Source organism: Centropristis striata, chromosome 21, assembly GCF_030273125.1.
Source record: "Centropristis striata isolate RG_2023a ecotype Rhode Island chromosome 21, C.striata_1.0, whole genome shotgun sequence".
Classification (NCBI taxonomy): Eukaryota; Metazoa; Chordata; class Actinopteri; order Perciformes; family Serranidae; genus Centropristis; species Centropristis striata.
Genome location: NC_081537.1, coordinates 28,742,647 through 28,760,772, shown reverse-complemented (window position 1 = coordinate 28,760,772; position 18,126 = coordinate 28,742,647). Strand labels below are relative to the sequence as shown.

The 18,126-nt window shown below is 40.1% G+C and overlaps 1 protein-coding gene across 1 annotated transcript in view; it reads left to right on the top strand.

Moving 5' to 3' along the window:
* mtr (5-methyltetrahydrofolate-homocysteine methyltransferase) overlaps positions 1 to 18,126 on the top strand; it is a 63,957-nt gene that overhangs the window by 2,481 nt on the left and 43,350 nt on the right. Inside the window, exons 2-10 of the mRNA XM_059324431.1 lie at positions 199 to 410; positions 6,262 to 6,351; positions 8,183 to 8,252; positions 8,365 to 8,457; positions 8,698 to 8,804; positions 13,614 to 13,673; positions 13,923 to 14,017; positions 15,332 to 15,432; positions 17,051 to 17,112. Coding sequence (XP_059180414.1) covers positions 199 to 410; positions 6,262 to 6,351; positions 8,183 to 8,252; positions 8,365 to 8,457; positions 8,698 to 8,804; positions 13,614 to 13,673; positions 13,923 to 14,017; positions 15,332 to 15,432; positions 17,051 to 17,112 — 890 coding nt within the window. The remainder of the gene's footprint in view (positions 1 to 198; positions 411 to 6,261; positions 6,352 to 8,182; positions 8,253 to 8,364; positions 8,458 to 8,697; positions 8,805 to 13,613; positions 13,674 to 13,922; positions 14,018 to 15,331; positions 15,433 to 17,050; positions 17,113 to 18,126) is intronic.

Here is an 18,126-nt window from a genome sequence, read left to right as displayed (position 1 = left end):
ATTAAATTGGGTTTTGATAACACAGAGTGTCAGAAATGTGTAATTATTGCCATTTCTACTATGTGAAATGAACGTAGGGGGGAAAACTTTAAACTTAAAGCTGCTAATACCAAGTAAATGGCCCTTGTTTGCCAGATGGTTTGTCTTTTGAAACGTTGAGAAAAAAAAAGTATATTATTAACTTAATTTTCTTTCCAGGATGCAGATGTCCATTAGAGTCCGAGCTGCATAAAGTGCTGCAGCAAAGGATTATGGTCCTGGACGGTGGCATGGGAACCATGATCCAGCAGCACACATTCGAAGAGGAAGATTTCAGGGGGGATGAGTTTAAGGAGCACCCTCGTCCCCTGAAGGGCAACAATGACCTTCTTAGTCTCACACAGCCGGATGTTATTTACACAATACACAAGGTACTTCCTCTAGGACAAATGTAAAGTGTCTGTTCATGCACACTACTTCAGCCCACTTACCCAATAGTGATGCAGTTACTTTCTTTTTATTTATTTATTTATTTAACCTTTATTTAAGCAGGAAATATCCCATTGAGATTAAGAACCTCTTTTTCAAGAGGGCCCTGGCCAAGAGGCAGCAAACACAAAATACAGTAACATATTTACATAAGACACAGACCTTAAACGCATTATGAGAAACAAGTGCATGTTGTGTAATTGGCCTCAATAACTCTGAATTTGGATTTAAAAGTGCTCAAAGAAACTAAGTCAGTTAGTTTCCAGTCTTTCTGTAGCATATTCCAGCATAAGGTGCAGAGTCATGCCGCTTTGCACTTTACAACATCAGAAAAATCAGACCTTATCTAACTCAACATGCCACTCAACTCTTGACACAAGCTGTTTTCATCTCAAAACTCGACTACTGTAACGCCCTCCTGACGGGCCTGCCTGATCCAGAACGCGGCTGCGCGCCTGGTCTACAACCAGCCAAAAAGGTTACATGTCACACCGCTGTTCATTGAGCTCCACTGGCTACCTGTTGCAGCATCAAATTCAAATCTCTAATGCTGGCCTACAAAGTTGTATCCGGTACTGCTCCTACTTACCTGAACGCCCTGATTCAGACATATACTACCTCACGACCGTTGAGCTCTTCCAATGAACGGTGCCTGGCTCTGCCCCCCGTTGGTCCAAGGCAATCCAGACTCTTTGCATTTCTTGTTCCCTGCTGTTGGAACACACTACCAGTTCCAACTAGAGCAGGGGCATCCCTCTCTACCTTTAAAAACCTCCTGAAGACCCAGCTCTTCAGAGAGACTCTTCTTTCCTAGCACCACACAATAATTCTACTCCTTAAAGAATTGTACTTTTTGATGCACAGCATCAAAGCTCTTTTTGCACTATACCTTCATTGTTTGCTTTTAACATATTTTTTTTTTGGCCAATTTTTGGGCTTTATAGATAGGACAGAGTGAAGGGGGAGACAGAGGGGAAGACATGCGGGAAAGGGCTCCGAGTCGGATTCGAACCCGGGCCGCCCGCTTACGAGGACAGTGCCTCTATAGTACGCGCTCTACGAGGTGTGCCACCCAGAAGCCCCCATTGTTTGCTTTTATTCTTCCTGTAAGTCGCTTTGGATAAAAGCGTCTGCTAAATGACTAAATGTAAATGTAGAGTAAACAAATGTCCTTTTACCCAACTCTGTACGAGCAGAAGGGACAGAAAGCAACAACCAATCGTGTGAACGAAGAGAATAAGATCCAGCATTTCTCACAGTAATTAAGGTGCAAATGTATGAAGGCAGCAGTCCCAATATTGCCTTATAAAGTAAAGTATACCAATGACTAGCCCTTGGAGTGGCCAGGGCAGGCCATCCTACCCCAGAGTATTATCCACGATGGTGAGTAGACATCTTACAGTAAGGGAACATTTCTGAGCTTCTTGTGCAACTGTTTTTGCCAATTTCCAGCTATTTTATCAATACTATGTGACTGTGTGGTCATAGAGTGGGACGGTTTTCACTTCATCCACCACTTGCGGTCCACACAGCTTGTCCACAATGTTTAGGCAGGCGGGTTTGATAAGCTGCTCTGTGACATTGTGCGGCTTTTTAGCCTTGGCAATTAATAGGAAGCACTCAAGTGATGTCTCTGTGGTTTGTGCAGATCACTGCCTGCTCTTTCAAATGCTAGTGGGATGTCTGTGGATCTTTTTCATAGTGCCAACTGCTTCTTCCTGGCTAAATATTCCTGATTCCTGACAGTTACCTGGTGTTTTGTCTCTTGGTGTGGTTTAATTTGACATGTATTCAGGCTGTCCTCAGCTACTAGCTACTAGCTACTAATAAGTCAACTGCACTCACTCTGATGTTTGATTCACTGACAAAAGGAAAAGAGATTGTTATGCGCTAGCCGCTATCTGACCTGATGAAAGTGACTGACGTCGCTCAGTGGAGGACTCAGTCTGTTTGAAGGGCAGGGGTGAAAAACTAAAATGGGCACTTTCTGCACAATATGGGGCCCCACCAAGGCGCAAAAAGCTATGATGCATCATGTATGATGATTAAGATTAGCATTAAGTTAAAAGGAAATCCAGATCAAAGTAATTAATGATATGGTACTGGCAATTAAAACCATTGAACTGAACTATCTAGGGGAGTCTGTTTCATTCTGAAGAGTCAGCTCTTTCAAAACCAACATGGCCCAGTTCAACATTTTGTTTCAAAACAAAACTTCTCATAACTTCGGGATAAAATGTGTACATTTTTAAGTAAAATGCATCAATCTTGTGCATTTTGAGAGCTAAATGAGATCAAAAACCTCTACTATACTGTACTATTATATATTATTATTAATATATTATTATAGCTTTTTTACCACGGGTACAGGCATACTCTTTATCCACTTTTTGCTTTGTTATCCATTGGGGATTTTAGTATCACTCGATGTAGTCACATGATTAAGGCACATTATCCAATTATTTTGCACAAGAGGGCACATCATCATAAATTAGAGGGCACCCATTCATTTTTTTCACGTGTAAAGGGCAGCCAATTAGGCACTTCCTCTCATTTTCACCACTCTAGAGGGCACTTTAGCGCACTTTTTCAAATGAAGCACAATATATGTTTTTAAATGGGTTTATAAAGACTTTTTGATCACTACAATCTAAAATCTACAACGTCATTTAGCAGATGCCTTTATCCAAAGCGATGTACATTTGAAAGATCATACTATACAAGCAAGGATTACTCCATTACATGTGCTATTATGATTTTTTAAATTTATTTAACATACACAATTTTTTTGACAATCTTATTACCTCAAAGCAGACAAAGTTTTGCACACCCGCTGTGATCTCTGGGGCCCCCTAAGGGGGTTGGGGACCCTGGTGTAGTGGATGCAAAGCTATTAGATTACTTGTTGAGCTCCAGTGTCCAAGTTCTTTCCCATTCTTATTGCATAATAGATAGTTCTGGCAAGCTTGCAGGGTCACGAAAGAAGGTTTTACCCACAAAAAAAGCATAGTAATGTTACTCACTGCACTGAGTAATACTACTACTAATTAAATTGTTAAATTACATTTTATTAAGTTTGCAAATTCCTGACTCCAATTACCTCTTAATGGAATCAATAGCCAAAGGGTTCACTTACTTTTTCTCCCAGCATTATGAATGTTTCATGGATATATTGAATAAAGACATGTATTATTATAATTGTTTGTATGGTGTTAGGTTAAGCACGGTGTTTTTGTCTATACTTGGGACATAGGTGCAGATCAGATCACATTTTATTACAAATTAATGCAGAAAACTAAGTAATTTCAAAGGGTTGACATACTTTTACTTGCAACTGTATCTATTCTACGATCAGAACCACCCAGAACTCAGACACCGGAGCTCAGAAAGTAAGCTAATAGCTTTGCATCCACCAAACTACTGGCAGGCAATTCATCAAACTTAATGTCCAAAATCCAGAACTTTCCCTTTAAGAAATTACAATTTTGCTTCTGCTTATCGGTCCCTTAACATAACGGAAGATGCTCAGCACAAAGCAAAACATTTGGCTTGTGAGGCACTATGAGACGATCAATAACAGTCGCCAGCAGCACACAAGCTGGCTGTGCGCCATGGAATGCAAGTTTTCTTCTCTGCTCTGATCGCCAACACAGCAATTTGTTTGCAGTCAGTGGAGGCTCTGCTGCAGAGCTGCCATCTCTTTCTCTTTTCTCTCCTGCTCAGTGGGCCAGCAGCTAAACACACACCCACTGGACTCACACTATGCATTCCACTATACTGTATATAACACCCGTTATTATTATACTCAACCATTGTGTGCTTTTCTCCAAAAGGCAACAAATGTTTTATTGCATTTAAAGCAATGACTGTAATACATATATATATATATATATATATATATATTAGATTCCTTTTTTTGTTGCATTTTCCCCTTTAAAACCATAGACTGTATATAAATAATGGACGTAGTCACCGTGACGTCACCCATTGGTTTGTGGACTGCCCGTTGGAAGCCTCGAGTTCAGCGTTATACTCGTCGCCATCTTGCGTCGCCATCTTGTTTCCGATACGCGAAGCAGACCATAATTGGACTGTGGCGGAGCGCGAGGGATCTGACGACACTGACTACAGCCTCTCTACACCGGCAACCCGACTGAGAGAAGCCGCTGCTAATTCATGTTAGCATTAATTGGAGCATTAACTGGGATGTTAGTTTTGGCTAGCAAAAAAACAAAAACAAAATGTATCTTTCTTACCTCAGAAAACTGAGCAGCGACTCCTTAGAGTGTCTGTTAGTCCAACCAAACACTGAACAAGACATTTTTACTGAACAAAACGTTCAAATAAACTGTCACAGTGTGAAAGGGTCAAAGTTATGAGACCAAATCAGTAAACGTCCTCTTTTGTATCTATATAACGTTATATATAACTTTATTGACACGTTGCCGTGGATACGCATTGCTCTGCTTCTCTCCTGGTGACGGCTCGTCTTGTCAGTGACCTGTAGCCACGCCCCAAACCATACGATTCTTTATCTTCTATTTTCTTCTAAATGGGGCCATTATTAGAACTATTGACATGAAATTGTCTTTGAGATGATTTTTTACTAGCGATTGAGACCATATTGTTGTCCTGAAAAAAAATTCTGAGGTAATAAATCAAGTCAGAAGTTTTCAAATTTTGCACTGAAATGAATGGGCAGATTTTTTTGCAGCAAAACTTAGCGCCCCCTACTGGAATTTTCGGTGGATTGCAGGCTTAAGGCACTTCCTGGTTGGCCTCCATGCTCAGACACGTAGATTGCCGCCTGTTTAAAACCAACCATATTTAACTCAGGATATTTTTAACACACATATACCATTTGATTTCAAAATCATGTACCTAGGTTAAATCCCCCCAGAATTGAGTGTTATTGACAAATATTTAATGGGTGCATTACTGGCTGCTAGAAAAAAGGCCCTAACTAAAAGATGGATTTTGCAGACTGAACTTACAATTAATAATTGGATAGATATGATAATAGATATACAGTGGGTATGGAAAGTATTCAGACCCCTTAAATGTTTCACTCTTTGTTTCATTGCAGCCATTTGCTAAAATCATTTAAGTTCATTTTTTTTCTCATTAATGTACACTCGGCACCCCATCTTGACAGAAAAAACAGAAATGTAGAAATTTTTGCAAATTTATTAAAGAAAAACTGAAATATCACATGGTCATAAGTATACAGACCCTTTGCTGTGACACTCACATATTTAACTCATGCACTGTATATACCATGGAAAAGGTAACTTTTTCTCTCAACCTAAAGGTAGACATATTTGTGAAACATTGGGAAAAATCAGACCTTTAAGACTTGAGTTTGTCAAGGTAACAAGCTGAAGAAACGTCCATTTTTTATTTGATTTCCTTTTTTCTTTTTTGTATCTCAGTGACGTCAATACAACTGAATGATGCCCAACTGCTACAGACATTTATATTTATTTATTCATGTTATGTATTTACTTTTTGCCTCCATACCCCTCTGGATGTGAATAGTTAAACTGAATGTTTTTCTTTACTTATTCATATTATTAAAAGGGAATGAACAATGAACATTCAGAACAAGAAGCTATTGATACAAAACCCTTGGCTCTGTACAATTTTGATGCTAACAACTGTAAATCCATTTGTACTTGTCAATTGTTGTGAAATTTCCTAATAAAATGATAGTTACAAAAAGAAATAAACCCAACCATATTTCTATGACTACAGTCCACAGTGTCTAACTTGTAATTTTTCCTTTTTATATAGGACTACCTGCTGGCTGGTGCTGACATCATTGAGACCAACACATTCAGCAGCACCTCTGTGGCCCAGGCAGATTATGGACTTGAACACATGGTATGATCTCTGACACTGCGGCACCACTGTGGACATGTCATGCACTCGTGGTTGCAGAACCAAAGGTCAAATTCACAGATTGACTGATACTAACTACTGAACCACTGAGCACTTCTGAGAACTACAACCAGCCCCATTTCTGCATGCAGCTATACACTCTTCACCCTGTTCTGTGAGCGTGCTCATAACTCCACCATGAATTACAACATCCTCCCTGCACTCTGCAGACACTACAAGTGAACAGAAATACATTTTTTGAGTGTCAACTTGCAAAACTCCTGACCCAGTGATACAGTGGCAATTTCAGTAGCCTGCAAGGTGTACCTAATAAAGTGGCAGTGTGGTCTTCTGCTACTTTAAGATTAAGATTATTTAAATTGTAAGTTGTTTTTATAAAATGACTCTTGACCAACAATCAACAGTGTATCAAAGTAAAGTGTCAAGTAGGGGTCAGGTTTGTCAAAATATTACCAAATATGAATGGAATAGAATAGGATAGAATAGAGTCTTTATTGTCATTGCACGGTAGTATAAAAAAATATGTTAGCACAACGAAATTGAGGCACAGCTCTCCCGTCAGTGCAAAAAAGGTAAATATTAAATAAATAACCAACCAAGGTATGCACCCATCAGACAAACAAATGAAAAAACGGGCATCACACAAATCACAAAAGAAAGGGACTGTACACAGAGACACATTGTGAAGGAAAAACCTATTGCACATGTCACACAGAGAAAAAGCTTCTTGCACATGTTCTACAGTAAAAATAAAGCCTATTGCACATGTTATACATGAATGTACATGAATGTTAAACGACATGAGTGTGTCAACCGTTTCCGTTTAAAATGGGTCCTCAACTTATGCCTTTGGATTAGAAGTGGGCGATATATATCGTCTAAGATAACATCTTTAATGTTGTTTTGATGATGTGTAATTTTACATTATTGAGTATTTATGATATCTCAAAAAGAAAACAAATGAAAGGCGCGTAGAAGGTAAAGGAGAATTGCATTAAAGTCACTTTGTTAAGAATATTAAAAAATGATAATGTACCACTCATGCTTGTATGCTGCACAATTTACTTCAGGAGAGAGAACCTGAATGTTTACCCGTTTAATGTCTGTTTACCCGGGAGTCTCTTGAATGTTTATGTTTAAAGAAAATGAACAAGAACTGTTGTTCTGAAACATTATGCCATCCTTAGATGTCCTGGTAAGCAAGAAGAATTTTAGCATTTTTTTTTTTTTTGGTAAAGAAATTACATTTTACAGGATGTCGTCAGATTATCGTTACCGGAAAATTAAAAATTAAAATTTTTTTTTGCCCATATCGCCCACCCCTACTTTGGATTAGTCATTGAATATGCATAAACCAAGAAGTGCCTTTCTGCCTGCACAGATGGTAAGAGACGAATGCAAAAGATCGACCTTGGAGGCTCACTGTTATTTTCTGGCAAACCCAAACAATTAGAGCTACTCGTAAATCGGAGGAAAGGTCGAGTCTGTTGAATAGCTTTAAATAGGGCAGAAGTCACTCACTGAATTGAAGAGAGTGACTGTGACAAGATATAGAAATTCATTTCACAGTGTTTCCATCAATGAATTTCTATGCACATTTTTTTCATGAGAAAACCTTGATAGAAACAAAATTTGATAATTTCGAAAATGCGCATAAAGGTTTTTAATGCGCTAAACGGGAGATGAAAACGTTTTTTCCGAATAAGTGCTGACATAGTAAGACGTAACATTAACCCACATGACTGCATCAGCTTGTTTCTTGCTTTAAAATGTCCATGTGTTGTGTGTGTGGTTTCTTTTCTTTGCTGTGCAGGCTTATCGTCTCAATAAGGTGTCTGCGGAGCTCGCAAGGAGGGCAGCTGACGATGTCACCAAACAAACTGGTCAGCTGAGTATTTAGCAGCATATCACAGAGTAAATAAACATACCATCTCAAACTCTCAGAGATATCCTTATGTGTGTGTTATCTGTGTGTGTCTGTGTGTGTGTTATCAGGTTGTAAACGCTATGTTGCCGGGGCAGTGGGTCCCACCAATAGGACCCTGTCTGTATCCCCGTGTGTGGAGAGGCCTGACTTCAGGAATATCAGTAAGATCACTTAACATTTTATGTATTGGTCTGTGCATTTTTGGACACAAGACAAGGGTGTGGTTACATTTAAAAGTGCAGTTCTCGATTGAAATAAAAAAACCCTGAGTGCAATATCGCAACGACATTTTGTGCAGATCAACTTTGCATGACACTTGAATAGAACAGATGTGTATCATAGCAATATAATGTACAGTATGTATTTCTATTCACTGAAATTGTGTGTATCTGCTTTCTCAGCATTTGATGGGCTTGTAGAAGCCTACTCAGAGCAGGTCAGAGGTTTATTAGATGGAGGAGCAGACATCCTGCTGGTTGAAACTATCTTCGATACTGCCAATGCCAAGGTATGTCTCATCTGATTGGTTTAAACAGGTTAACTAAATAATAGTGTTTCAACTGAGTACTTTTTAGAAAGCAGCTGAGTGTTTTGGCTCCGCCCACTCGTTAGTTCCCCTCGGCCTCTGTTCCCATACAGGTACTTTTGTAGCGGCTTACCAACGGAGTCTGAATGTGACAGCAGACCAATGTGGCAATCTGTGTTGCCAACTTAGCGACATTCGCTATATTTAGCGACTATTCAGACCCCTCTAGCGAGTCTTTTTCAAAAAAACAACTAAGGACAAATTTAGCTACTATTTTGGTGTTACTAGAGACTTTTGGAGACTCGTTCCTACTCTTCTTAATGAGTAGCAGGTGCCGTCCCAAAGCACTCACAAGCGGCTCAGTCCTCCTGCATCGGTCTCTCCCGGCTGCAGATAGATCAGGTGATGTTAACCCCTCAGCAGTTTCCAGTCTGCACCAGTCTGCAAGTGAATCATGAATGGGGCAAATTGCCGCCTCAACCGTATCCAATCAGCGTCGACTAGTTGGTAGAGGCTACTTACCCGAGGCAGGTACTTTCCGAGCCTCTACCTGAGCTGCTAACCAGTGGAGTTGGGCGGATCTTGGGCAGATCCAGGTTTGACTACGTTGTCGCTGCATTTTGGCTAAGTACAACAGAATTGTTAAAGCAAATCAAGAATGTTTGTCAATTATTAGAAACATGGCAGGATGAATAAAAACCTTTGGGGCGTTCACATTTACATTTAGTCATTTAGCAGACGCTTTTATCCAAAGCGACTTACAGGAAGAGTAAAAGCAAACAATCAAGGTATAGTGCAATAAGAGCTATTAGTGCTAGTGACAATTCTTTGAGGAGTAGAATTATCATGTGGTCTAGGAGAGAAGATGCTCTCTGAAGAGCTGGGTCTTCAGGAGTTTTTTTAAAGGTAGAGAGGGACGCCCCTGCTCTGGTAGGAACTGGTAGTGTGTTCCACCAGCAGGGAACAAGAAGTGCAAAGAGTCTGGATTGCCTTGGACCAACGGGGGGCAGAGCCAGGCGCCGTTCATTGGAAGAGCACAACGGTCGTGAGGTAGCATATGTCTGAATCAGGGCGTTCAGGTAGGTAGGAGCAGTACCGGAGACAACTTTGTAGGCCAGCATTAGAGATTTGAATTTGATGCGGGCTGCAACAGGTAGCCAGTGGAGCTCAATGAGCAGCGGAGTGACATGTGACCTTTTTGGCTGGTTGTAGACCAGGCGCGCCGCCGCGTTCTGGATCATCTGAAGCGGTTTTACTGAGCAGGCTGGCAGGCCTGTCAGGAGGGCATTACAGTAGTCAAGTTTTGAGATGACAACAGCCTGTGTCAGGAGTTGAGTGGCATGTTGAGTTACGTAAGGTCTGATTTTTCTGATGTTGTAAAGTGCAAAGCGGCATGACCGGGTAACTGAGGCAACATGACTGGAAAAGATGAGTTGGTCATCAATCATCACCCCTAAGTTTCGCACCACCTTGGTGGGTGAAAGACACAGGGAGTCGATCTTGATGTTGATGTTGTGGTGTATTGTGGGTTTAGCAGGGAGGACCAGCAGTCCAGTTTTTGAGAGGTTCAGCTGGAGGCGATGTGCCTTCATCCAAGTGGCTATGTCAGAGAGGCAGTCAGAGACCCGTGCAGAGACCGATGGGTCATCAGGAGGAAATGACAGATAGAGCTGAGTGTCATCTGCATAGCAGTGATAGGAAAAGCCATGTGAGCGGATAACCTCACCCAGAGAGGTGGTGTAGATAGCGAATAGCAGGGGTCCCAGCACTGAGCCCTGGGGAACCCCTGTGGTGAGGCAAGACAAAGTAGACAACTGTCCATGCCAGGATACACTGAATGAGCGTCCTTTGAGGTAGGAATCAAACCAGGACAGAGCCAAGCCAGAGATGCCCATTTTAGAGAGAGTAGAGAGGAGGATGCGATGGTTAACTGTGTCAAATGCAGCTGACAAGTCAAGCAGAATGAGAACTGAGGATTTTGCTGCTGTTCATGCTTCTTTTAAGGCTTCTGTCACAGACAACAGAGCAGTTTCAGTTGAGTGACCGCTTTTGAAACCAGATTGATTTGGATCAAGAAGATTGTTCTGTAGGAGGAATTCTGAAAGTTGCTTAGCGACCGCCCGTTCAATAGTTTTGGATAAGAATGGAAGAAGTGAGACAGGACGATAGTTCTCGACTTCAGCAGGGTTGAGGGAGGGTTTCTTGAGAAGAGGTGTTACCCGAGCTGCTTTGAATGCGGTGGGAAAAGTGCCGGAGGACAGTGAGGCGTTAATCACATGTGTGACAGCTGGCATGATGGTTGGGCTAATGGACTGAAGAAGGTTTGTTGGTATAGGGTCCAACGAGCATGTAGTAGGACGGCTACATGTCAACAGTTTGGATACCTCACTCTCAGAGAGGGGTGTAAAGCCAGAAAATGAGGTGCTAGCAACTGATTCAGTGCCGCCCAGCTGAGATACAGAAAGACATGTAGTAGGACTTCTTCATGTCACAGTATTAGGAGTCGGGTGGGGGTCAGAGAATTGGCTGCTAATTGCTGCAACTTTGCTTGTAAAGAAGGATGCAAATGTGTCTGCGGTGAGGCAGGTAGGAGGAGGAGGAGGCGGAGGGTTGAGTAGTAATTTGAAGGTGGAAAAGAGTTTCCGGGTGTCAGTGACATTGTTGACTTTGTCGTTGTAAAAAGCAGTCTTTGCATCGGTGATGCTGCCTGAGAATGAGGACAATAGTGTCTGATAGTTTATGAGATCGTCGGCAAGTTTGGATTTGAGCCATTTTCTTTCAGCAGCTCTGAGCTTGGTACGCTGTGATCGGAGGGTATCAGTCAACCATGGGTGGGATTGGTTTGGTCGAGCAGGCCTTGTAGATAAAGGACATAGCCTGTTCAGACACGAGTTCAGAGTAGAGCAGAGTGAGTCAGTGGCATCATTAGCCTTCAGAGAGGAGAATGTGCTGAGTGGAGGTAGGGCAGAGGCAACAATAGAGGAGAAGTGGGCTGGGGATAAGTTCCGGAGGTTACGGCGGAACGTAACCATTGGTGCAGGAGCAGAGGGTTGCTCTGGTAGAGTGACATTAAACTGGATAAAAAAGTGATCTGACAGGTGGAGAGGCGTTACCACCAGTGCATCTGTGGCACAGTTACGGATGAGAATTAAGTCAAGGTTCTTGCCAGCTTTGTGAGTAGGAGGACTTTGGACCAGCTGGAGGTCAAATGAATGAATTAACGTCATGAAGTTATTAGAGTCTGGACTGTCGAAGTGGATGTTCATGTCGCCCAGGACAAGCAACGGACAGTCATGATCGGGTATGGAAGAGAGCAGGGTATCTAGCTCATCTGTGAAGCCACCCAGCTGGCCTGGTGGACGGAAAATGACCACAACGTAGGCTTTAACAGGAGCAGTTACTGTTATGGCATGGTATTCAAAAGTGTCATATCTGATGGAATGTAGCAGAGGAGTGAATTTCCATTTATTGGAGATTAGCAGGCCAGTCCCACCTCCTCGCCCAGAAGGACGGGGGGTGTGGGAGAGGGTGTAATTAGTGGAGAGAGCAGCAGGGGTGGCTGTGTTTTCAGGTTTGATCCAGGTCTCAGTGAGAGCAAGGAGCTGAAGAGAAAGGTGGTTTGTGTAAGCCGTAATAAAATCGCTTTTTATTTACTGCGGATTGGCAGTTCCACAGGCCCATGGAAAAGGAAGTGACAGTGTGTGAGGGCTGTTTGAGAGGCCGAAGGTTAGATAGGTTTGTGCACCTTTTGGCCAGTTTTCTGCGTGGACCGGAGACAACAACAGGAATGGAGTGGCACATATTGTAAGACTGGGAGGGAATAGGACTGGTTCCCTTTGCGCGGTGAACTTGCACAGGTAAACTTGCTTGTCTTAGCCTCGTCCGTTGTACCCAAGGACGGCTGCCGCTGCCGCTTTAGCAAACGCCCCTGTTATTATACTGATTGGAATTGAACGCGGCTGTTCTCGCATTAAGGCTGATTGTGACAAGCGTAGACCGCCCTCTGCCAGAGCTGTGAATGGTTGGAATTTCCAATTGAAGTGCAAAATTGCTCACATCTGGGGGTTGTTACCAACCCTAGATGGCCACTTAATTGCTCACTTGCCCTCACAGAGATGAATTCTCAGAATTCAGAAAGGAATGCAGATTTTAGGCTGATCACAGCAAATATTCAGAGAGATTCAGACAGCCCCAGCTGAAAAACTCTTACTGCCCCAGTCAGTATAGGTTTTTTAGTGAATTTCTGTATATTTTGCCAGGATATACTTTCACTTCTCTCAGTGCAACGCAACCAGTTCAGAACCTTGATGGGGCCATTGATATCACTGGTATTACATTGCAACAAAAAAAGAAAATCTAAAATCAAATTGTCTTAGTAATGTACTTACATTATATAGAGTCATGGAAAAAATATTGTATCACCCTTGTTTTCTCTAATATCTTGTTAATTTTAATGCCTGGCACAACTAAAGGCTTTGTTTGGACAAACATAATGATAACAACAAAAATAGCTGATAACTAGATATCTAGACATTTTCCATGGTTTTCTAGATAATGATTTTGGTTATCCTCAAGAAAACCATGGAAAATGTCTAGATATCTAGTTATCAGCTATTTTTGTTGTTATCATTATATTTGTCCAAACAAATGTACCTTTAGTTGTACCAGGCATTAACATGAACAAGAAATTGAAGAAAACAAAGGTCTAATCATTTATGATGTGCTATTTATTACAAGATTATGTAACGTGACGTTTCATGTACAGGGATTGATGTTTGTTTCCCTCCACAGGCTGCCTTGTTCGCCATCGACCAGCTGTTTGAAAAGAGCTACGAAAGGAAACCTATATTTGTACGTCAGTGATACTCCATAAAAATTCCTACTCATAGATAAGTTGTAGAAACCATAGATCATGCATAGGCTGAAGTGTTTTCATTTAAACAACATGTTGTTCCAGAATATCTATGACTCAAGTTTCTGACCAATTGCTGATAAAAAAGAAAAGTGTCTTCAGGCTAAACCAGGGTTATATGTGTTCTGAAGGGTTTAGATGACTCATTTAAAAGCTCTTCTTGCTGTTTTGTTCCACTCATCGTTTAGATCTCAGGGACCATTGTTGACCGGAGTGGACGTACGCTGTCTGGTCAAACAGGAGAAGCCTTTGTTGTGAGTGTATCCCATATTAACCCTCTATGGTGAGTTACTGCACATCACAAATATCTACACTCACTATAACTGTGTTGTCATAGTAGAGTTGCATTACTTATAGTGCCCCCTCTCTCTGTTGCTGTATATTAGTCAGATTGAGTTTTAACTCCAGTTTCTTACTAGTTTTGTCTGTCTCTGTGTTGCATAATTAGTCTGCATTCCAGATTTTTTAATATACCAGCTTTTATTATATTTCGAGAAAAAAGTCACATATTTATGAGAATAAAAGTGGCAAATCTACAAGAAAAAAATTGCAGATTTATGAGAAAAAAAGTAGAAAAAATAGGCTAGTGTTTTGTTTTTCAAGGTACTATATCACCACATGTCATCATTTTTACCAGTGGGATGTCTTCCGCTTTTCCATTTTTTCTCGCAAATTTGCCACTTTTAAGCTCGTAAATTTGTGTCTTTTGCTCAAATTATTACCCCCCTCCCCCAGTCCTTATTTTTATTTCTGTTTTTCATAATTGGCCCTAATATGCTTTCGTAGATATCAGATATTAACATTTGCTGTTATGATGCATGTGTAGAATTTTGTATATTTTCAAACTCCCAAGTATTGGGTATTTAATATTTAGGCCTGACTCCAAAGCCCAATGGTAATATCAAATTTAAATACTTACTTGTTCAAACATGGGTGCAAAGCTTTGTACATTTTTCCCTGTTACGTCCAAAGTCCTAAAACTAAAGTTCACAACATTATTTACTGGTCGAACAGTAAAAAGTAAAGCTTGGCATCTGTCTGCTTTTTATTTCTCATAGCTGTCTAAAAGCTAGTCCAGGTTTATTCTAGTCTGGTGGCCTCTTACTCGGTCACCCTCTCCTTTTTTTTGTTAAATTCACAGAGTGTTGAGGCAGAGCAGCCAGAAGGCATTACAGTGAAAATCAGAAAATGTCTTCTCCATAAAATTTAATCAATTTCCACAAATTTACTTTTCACTGCATCTTTTAACAGAATATTTCAGCCTGCATACATGTTTTTACAGCAAGTTAGCACCACCTGTCCAGCGTTTAAATGCAAACTGCAGAGACAGCAAAAAACAGTTTAAACTGAGCTGAAATGGAACAAGTGCACATAAATTAGACACATAAAATAATTAATTTTTTCAGTTTTGGGGGGCGGGACAATGATAGGGGAGTATTGGACCGCAAAACTGATATAACACATCAGATAAAACTTGGGCCACTGCCATCAGTGCATGTCGTCTTATTGCTGATAGGCCAATTGCAGTCAACAAGGCTTATTTTGGCTGTTGCTAAATTTCAGTTTCTAACTTGTTTTGTCACACTCTGTGTTGTAGCATTGGTCTGAACTGTGCCCTGGGAGCAACAGAGATGAGGCCGTTCATTGAGGCTATAGGAAAAAGCACCACAGCTTTCATTATCTGTTATCCCAATGCAGGTAAACATCACTCAGTCTAAACAACTACACATTTTCATGAAATTTGTGGTCATTTAAAAAAAATATCGTGTTCAAGGCTTCAAATCCTGAATTCTGCAACCAAATTTATAGTTATATATCAAGCTCTTTAGCTCCCCTAATCATAAGAGTTTTATCAGAATGACTAATTAACTAAATGTATGGAGCACACAATGAGAATTGTGGACATACAACATAACAGAATGGTCAGAGCAGCAGCCACTTTTATTCGTACCCATGACATTTAAAACTTTGTGGATTTAGTGAGCACAGTTTTATTAATATGTGATGATGTTAGTCCCCATAGTAGCCATTTCATTGCACTGAGAGCATTTCTTGAAACTTGACCTTACTGTATAAAATGAGCTGCTGTGACCTGTTACGCTTTGAGATTAGCCTTGTTTTCATTCATACATTTAACCATTTGATGCACAACATATAAACACCTTCTAATGCACAACATGGGTCAAAAATGACCTGCATTCATTTCCGATGTTATTTCATGCTGGCTGTGTGTTTGAATATCTTTTTATTATTACAACAGATCATATATATATATATATATACATATATACATATTTTATGAAGAAAAATCGTTTTTTATTATTACATCAAGTTTACACATGTGGGTAAAAAATGACCTTGTGCATTAGAAGCGTAGTGATACAAAAGGTGATACACTAAATTAACAATTTGAGTACATGTGTAACTATGTTTGTCTTATTTTTAAGGTTTAACTTTAAAAGAGTTGTTAGAACCACCAGATTACATTGGAAAATCACATATTTTAACATTTGAGACTTATTAGGAGCCACCAAATAATAATTTCCATTGAAACAACACCAATTTAACAAAAGAGGATAGTTAATATTTGTGTCTTCTTTGTCAGGTTTTAAATTGGCGATTGGTGAATTGGTGACCCTTTGATGCACAACATGGGTCAAAAAAGACCTTGTGCATTAGAAGCATAGTGATTAAAAAAAAGGGGTTTTATTCAAAAAGTAAGAAATTAAACAAAAAATGAGGATGTATGATGATCAGTTATTTGAGGAAAACCTGCAATACTGAATGATGAAATTGATTTATTGCAAAGATATAGAATATAAAATATTAGTTGGGTCACTTTAGACCCATGTTGTGCATCAAAGGATTAAAAAAACTGACAGTTTTCTTCTCAAGAAGCCTGTCAACAGTCCCTCACTAGGTTCAGCTTCGGACAGACGTGAGTGCAACCATGTTAGCAAAACACGGTGGAGGAGTCCAAGCTTTTTTCCTCTTTTCATTCAGTAAGTCGCCGTGAAAAATCAAGGCGCTGTGTCCAAGTGTTATGATGGAAGGGGAAAATCTGTAAAAACTAATATAGGTCTAAGGAAGCAGCAGGCTGGACTTGAATCAGTAATTGGCCATATGGCTGGCAGACGGTGCTTTTGGAAGATAATGCAATCCAATGATACACCAGATACAACCACATAGAGTTTCACACAGATTGCATTTAAGTTAAGTTTTAGATTCTGCTGCTCTATTTTCTGTGGCCTTATTTCTGATGCAACATGTTTCAGACCAGCCAGGATGATGTAATGATGTAATGTTTTTCTGTTAGGTCTTCCCAACACATTTGGAGGATACGATGAGACCCCAACAGTAACAGCCTCCAATTTAAAGGTTCCATTCCGTTCTGGTCTGTTCTATTACTTTTTTAGGATTGATGTTTGGTTGTTAGATATACATCATGATGGTCAAATTGAAAGGTGGGTCCATTGACTTTGACATTTTCTAGGGGTGCCTTTCAATTTTTTTTTTTAACCAAACTGAAGACATATCTATGATGGCGTATTGGGGTCAATTATGAAAAAAATAAAATAAAATACAGACCCCGGGAAGGGGGGTAATGCTTCGAGAGAAAAAAGTCACAAATTTATGAGAATAAAAGTGGCAAATCTACAAGAAAAAAATAGCAGATTTATGAGAAAAAAGTCGGGGAAAAAAGGCTAGTTTTTTGTTTTTCAAGGTACTATATCACCACATTTGATCATTTCTACCAGCGGGATGTCTTCCGCTTTTCCATACAAAACACTATTTTTCTGACTCTTCTTTTCAGAAATCTTTTTCTTGCAAATTTGCCACTTTTAATTTCGTAAATCTGTGACTTTTTTATTACAGATTTGCCACTTTTAATCTCATAAATTTGGGTCTTTTTCAAAATATTACCCTCCTCCCCCAGGCCGTATTTTTATTTCTATTTTTCATACTTGGCCCTAATACGCCGTCGTAGATATCAGATATTAACATTTGCTGTTATTATGCATTTGCAGAGTTTTGTATATTTTCAAACTGCCAAGTATGGGTATTTAATATTTAGGCCTGACTCCAAAGCCCAATAGTAATATCAAATTGAAATACTTACTTGTTTGAACATGGGTGCAAAGTTTTTTGCACGATTTTGCCCGTTAAGTCCTAAAAGTAAAGTTCACAAAATGGGACAACTGGCCCAATGGCACTTTCATGTTTGGGCCCTAATAATCTCCAAAAATACCCACTAGAATAATCATAGTCCCATGAAACTTTACAGCCACGATCATAGATACAAATCTTGCAGAAACATCTTAAACACGGCATTTCAATGGTGTGTCTTAAAGTTCTTCTATCTACACTTAATTAGCTATTTTGGAGGGATTT